This window comes from Amaranthus tricolor, chromosome 4 (genome assembly GCF_026212465.1).
Source record: "Amaranthus tricolor cultivar Red isolate AtriRed21 chromosome 4, ASM2621246v1, whole genome shotgun sequence".
NCBI lineage: Eukaryota > Viridiplantae > Streptophyta > Magnoliopsida > Caryophyllales > Amaranthaceae > Amaranthus > Amaranthus tricolor.
The window spans coordinates 11,173,644-11,179,857 of record NC_080050.1 but is presented as its reverse complement, the minus strand read 5'-3'; the positions used below and the strand labels follow the sequence as shown (position 1 = coordinate 11,179,857).

Below are 6,214 nucleotides of genomic sequence, written 5' to 3'. Positions count from 1 at the left end.
GTTTGAATCAGGTAGTTTTTTTTTAAAAAAAAATAGATTAGGTAGTTTTTTTTATATTTTTAAAAAAATATTAAAAGAAAGTTAGTAGAAAAATATATGGAAAACTCCAATTATTAAAAAATATTTTTATAAAATTAGTAGAAAACATTTGAAGATCATTAGGAATATAAAATTATTAAAATAAAATTAATAATAAATATGTGTGGACCATAATTAAAATTATAATATTAAAATAAAAATGAACAAAGATATTTTTGTTGAAAGTTTATAATATACATAAAAATATTTGTTTATAGAAACAATAATTAAACGGATAAAATGACGAGAACTTCTCTAAACAAGTAAACATAGGGAGTGAGAGTGTAACTTGCTAAATAAAGTGTACTTGATTCCCGACAGTTTGCCCAAAACATTTTTTTCTCTCAAAACCCTTTTTCTGTCCCAAAACCCTCTCAGCGCCTCCTTTAGCCTCGTCCATAAAAACTTATCTTTCTTTCTCACAATTATCATTCATCAAATTTGTAGAAATTCTATAATATTTCTCTTCAATCCACAATATGGGTTATAGTATTCATCAATTTTCTGACAAATTGATATCAACATCACTTTCTAAACCCAGAAATCCGTACTTCGCCAAATCTTCATCTTCCCGAATCACCCGTTTTCATTCAAAGATCAAATCTTTTCCATCGTTTTCATCTAAAAATTTGAATATTAATTCTTCAGGCAATAAGTTATGGAGATTGAAGACATGGGCATCTTCAATTAGGTGCGAGAATGGTGCAAAACAAAAAACCAATGTGCAAAAAACTGGTAAAAGAACTGACTTGAAGAAGATTTTGATATTGGGTGCAGGACCAATTGTGATTGGACAAGCTTGTGAATTTGATTATTCAGGAACACAAGCTTGTAAAGCTTTGAAAGAAGAAGGGTATGAAGTTGTTCTGGTAAATTCTAACCCTGCAACTATTATGACTGATCCAGAATTGGCTGATAGAACATATATAACTCCATTAGAACATGATTTAGTTGTACAAATATTGGAAAAGGAAAAACCTGATGCTTTACTTCCTACAATGGGGGGTCAAACTGCTTTAAATTTAGCTGTTGCATTAGCTGAAAGTGGAGCATTAAGTAAGTATGGGGTAGAGTTAATTGGGGCTAAATTAGATGCTATTAAAAAAGCTGAAGATAGGGAGTTATTTAGGGACGCAATGAAAAATATTGGTGTAAAAACACCACCTTCGGGTATTGGAACAACTATTGATGAGTGTCTTGAGATTGCTAGTGAAATTGGGGAGTTTCCATTGATTATTAGACCTGCCTTTACATTGGGAGGAACAGGGGGCGGTATCGCCTATAATAAGGAGGAGTTTGAGACTATTTGTAAGTCAGGTTTGGCTGCTAGCTTAACCAATCAAGTTTTGGTTGAGAAATCTTTGTTGGGTTGGAAAGAGTATGAACTTGAGGTTATGAGGGATTTAGCTGATAATGTGGTTATCATATGTTCTATTGAGAATATTGATGCCATGGGAGTTCATACTGGGGATTCCATTACAGTGGCTCCTGCTCAGACCTTGACTGATAAAGAATATCAGCGTTTGAGGGATTACTCTATTGCTATTATTAGGGAAATTGGAGTTGAATGTGGGGGTTCTAATGTTCAGTTTGCTGTTAATCCAAATGATGGGGAAGTTATGGTTATTGAGATGAATCCTAGGGTGTCACGATCGTCTGCACTCGCTTCGAAAGCTACTGGTTTTCCTATTGCTAAAATTGCTGCCAAGTTGTCTGTTGGTTATTCTTTGGATCAGATTCCAAATGACATTACTAGGAAGACTCCTGCTAGCTTTGAGCCTTCTATTGATTATGTGGTTACAAAGGTCAGTATCATTTTCAACTTTGTGTTCATATATCTATTAGCTTGTGTATTTTGCCAAGTATTCTATCACTTTGTCAATGAGGTTTTTTCGTGTATGAGTTGGTATGACTTTAATTTAAAGAAGTTCTAAACTGTAATTTTTTTTTTCTTCTTGTGCTATTGGTATGAGTTTGCACATCTCCAAGGATCAAAAGGTTATTGTTCTGGTCTATCCTTAACTGTCTTGTTTTCTTCATGTTTGAGTTGGGATTACTATTTACCAACCTGTTTGATAGGTGAAGCTGCATACTTGCAGCATTGTTTTGGTTTTTGGGCTATGATTCTTGTTATCGTCATTGTATCTTCTAGTTTTGCTTCTCTTAACTAGGCGGGTCGCTTCTAGATGGTTTGTGATCTCTTTGAGAACTACTCATGTATATGTTATCAGTAAAATACGTTTCTGTTTTCTTCTTGTGATATTGGTATAATTTTGATTACGCATCTCATCTTTTGTTCCATACCTTATAACTGTGCAGATTCCTCGATTTGCATTTGAGAAATTCCCTGGTTCCCAGCCAGTACTAACAACTCAGATGAAGTCTGTTGGTGAAGCCATGGCTTTAGGTCGTACATTTCAGGAGTCTTTTCAAAAGGCAGTCAGATCTCTCGAACTTGGCTACTCCGGTTGGGGTTGTGCCAATGTAAAGGAATTGGATTGGGACTGGGAACAGCTCAAGTACAACCTCCGTGTTCCTAACCCTGATCGAATTCATGCTATCTATGCTGTGATGAAGAAAGGCATGACAATTGATGAAATTCATGAGTTGAGTTTTGTGGATAAATGGTTTCTTACACAGCTCAGACAGCTAGTTGATTTCGAGCAATTCCTTTTAACTCATAAACTCTCTGATCTCTTGAAGGATGATTTCTACGAACTAAAAAAAAGAGGTTTCAGTGACAAGCAGATAGCTTTTGCTACTAAATCAACGGACAAAGGTGTTCGTTGTGCAAGGCTATCTCTTGGGGTTGCCCCAGTTTATAAGCGTGTCGATACATGTGCTGCAGAATTTGAAGCTAATACTCCTTACATGTATTCATCTTATGATTTTGAGTGCGAATCGTCTCCCACACAGAAGAAAAAGGTTTTGATCCTTGGTGGTGGACCAAACCGTATTGGTCAAGGGATTGAGTTTGACTACTGCTGTTGCCATACTTCATTTGCCCTTCAGGTTTGTTGGTGGAATCAAACTTTCTAATGTGTGGTTGGTTGTATACTTACATTTATATGTAGATTTCATTGACTTCATGTTATGCTTGTTTATGGGCGTCTTATAGTTTGGAAGCTGATTCATTAGTGTAGTTTTATATATGCCTTTGTGCACTTTCGAAAAATCTGGAAAACTAGGGTGCCTTGAAGGTTTGTGACTCGTCAAATGACAATTTCAGCTTCTTATTCTATGCTGTTCAATGATTCATTAGTGTAGTTTTATATATGCCTTTTGCTGTGCACATTGTTATGTGTTGGGGGAATTCTTGGGATATTATTGGCTATTTTTGAAGACTTGAAATGATTCTTGTTAAGGATGTTTGCTGCTAGCTGTTTGTTAAGTTGACATCAGAAATTAGTAGTTTCTAAAAGGAGCTCAAACTTTTCCTGTTAGTTTTCATTTTTTTGATACCTCGTATCATAGTGTAAAAATGCAGTAACGATCACGGTAACGGAACGCTTATGCGGTAACGGGAGTGATGGATTATCATAACGCCTAAATATCGGTCGAATCTATTAGATGTTCTTTGATACGGTCCAAAAACCGGTTTTTTTTACACCTTTATAACGCGGGAAATATCGGTTCGTTTATTTTGATAACCTTTACAAAGTGGCCAATGTGATGCGATGCGTCCATGTTTTTACTCTATGCTCTGTATAGGAATTCGAGTATTTGATGATGATTTTATGCTATGTTTGTACGGGAAGAAGATAGGGAGGATAGAGGGATGAAATTTCTGTCATTTGGGTCGAAAAAGGGAGGGACTTTCTAAAGAAAAGTGTATATTTGGAAGAAATCTTTCACATTTGTATATCACAAATTCTTCCAACAATGCAAAAATTTGGAAGGAAATCCATCACTCTTTTATGGCCCCTCCGCTTCCCTCCTCCCTCCCCCTTCTTAAGAGTTATCCAAACATACTCAAAGTAATTGCCATTGGACCTAACCTACACACTATCCACTCTAGTAAATGCTTAATTGTTTTTCTTGTGTTTGTATTCTGTCAATGTTTAGAAATATTGGTAATAATTTTTTGTCTTGCATATTTGATTATGCTATATTAATGAATTCTTTTTTTTTGTTCTTATAACAGAAAGCTGGGTATGAGACCATCATGATGAATTCAAACCCCGAAACAGTGTCCACAGATTATGACACAAGTGATCGGCTTTATTTTGAACCTCTTACAGTTGAAGATGTTATTAACGTCATTGATCTTGAACGACCTGATGGTATCATTGTGCAGTTTGGTGGTCAAACCCCTTTGAAGCTTGCACTGCCTATTCAACAGTATTTGGAAGAGAACAAGCTTATGAGTGCCAGTGGGGCAGGGCCAGTTCGTATATGGGGAACATCTCCCGATTCCATTGATGCAGCCGAGGATAGGAAAAGGTTCAACGCTATTTTAGATGAGCTGAAGATTGAACAACCTAAGGGAGGCATTGCTAGGAGTGAAGCTGATGCTCTTAAAATTGCCGGGGAGATTGGTTACCCTGTTGTTGTGAGACCTTCCTATGTGCTTGGTGGTAGGGCAATGGAAATCGTATATAATGACGAAAAACTGGTGACTTATCTTGAGAATGCTGTTAAGGTGGATCCTGAGTTGCCTGTTTTGATCGACAAATATCTCATTGATGCCATTGAAATTGATGTTGATTGTTTGGCTGATTCATATGGCAATGTGGTCATTGGTGGGATAATGGAGCACATCGAGCAAGCTGGGGTCCATTCTGGTGATTCAGCTTGTTTTCTTCCCACCAAAACCATTTCATCTTCGAGCCTAGAGACCATTAGATCATGGACCATGAAATTGGCGAAACGGCTGAACGTTTGTGGACTCATGAATTGTCAATATGCCATCACATCATCAGGGGATGTTTTCTTGCTTGAGGCTAATCCTCGTGCATCACGCACAGTTCCGTTTGTATCCAAGGCAATTGGCCATCCATTAGCTAAATATGCTTGTTTGGTCATGTCCGGAAAATCTCTTAGTGATTTGAATTTCACTAAGGAGGTTATCCCGAAGCATGTATCAGTTAAAGAAGCAGTCCTCCCATTTGAGAAGTTTTCAGGCTGTGATGTATTGTTAGGCCCTGAGATGCGCAGTACTGGTGAAGTTATGGGTATTGCCTTCGACTACTCACTCTCGTTTGCTCTTGCCCAAATTGCTGCTGGGCAGAAGTTGCCGTTCTCCGGGAATGTGTTCTTGAGTTTGAACGATTTAACAAAAAGTCATCTTCTACCTATCGCCCGTGCCTTCCTTGACATCGGGTTCCACATCGTCTCTACCTCTGGAACAGCCCGTATTCTTGAACTAGAAGGCATTCCTGTCGAACGGGTGTTGAAGATGCATGAAGGGAGACCCCATGCAGGGGATATGGTTGCAAATGGGGAGATCAACTTGATGGTGATTACAAGCTCTGGTGACGATCTCGATCAAATTGACGGACGAGCTCTGAGGAGGATGGCTTTAGCATACAAAGTGCCAATAATAACGACTGTTGCCGGTGCTCTAGTGACAGCTGAGGCAATCAAGACTTTGAAGTCTAGTCCAGTGCAAATGTATGCACTTCAGGACTTTTTCCAAGACAAGGTTGCAAGTGACAAATCTAAGAGTCTGCAATCTGTGTCTTGAACTTCATCATTTTGGTTCAAGTTAGGTAATAACTTTAGTTTTCCACTATTTATAGTGGGTAAGTTAAGTTATCTTTTCTAAGCTTATTTTTCTCTTTAGTCTTATTTGTATCATAGATTGGTGATTGAACTTTGATCTTTGTTTCAATTAATGCCCATAAATGGTGAACTTTGATCGAAAAATATGTTGCTGTGGTTTTGGGTTTGATTCTCATTCTCTTGCTGCCATTGTTATTCCTAAGCAATGAAAACTAGAGTGTGTCCTCAAAATCAATCATTGCATATCATACTAAAGGTATGTCTTTCATCACCAAACTCTTTTTTATAAGATAGTTAGGGGTGTGTTTGGTATGAGAACATAAAATGTAATGAAAAGAGAAATAATAAAGAGGATGAAGGGTAAAGGTAAGGGTTGTTTATATGTTGTTTGGTATAACATTATAGGAAGACA

The 6,214-nt window shown here is 37.3% G+C and overlaps 1 protein-coding gene across 1 annotated transcript; it reads left to right on the top strand.

Moving 5' to 3' along the window:
• Nucleotides 1–360: 360 nt before the first annotated feature.
• On the top strand, nt 361–5,958 carry LOC130810359 (carbamoyl-phosphate synthase large chain, chloroplastic). Its single transcript, XM_057676384.1, has 3 exons — nt 361–1,883; nt 2,398–3,090; nt 4,223–5,958. The coding sequence occupies exons 1-3, from the start codon at nt 558–560 to the stop codon at nt 5,762–5,764; spliced, it is 3,561 nt and encodes a 1,186-aa protein (XP_057532367.1). The 5' UTR covers nt 361–557; the 3' UTR covers nt 5,765–5,958.
• The last annotated feature ends 256 nt before the right edge of the window (nt 5,959–6,214 follow it).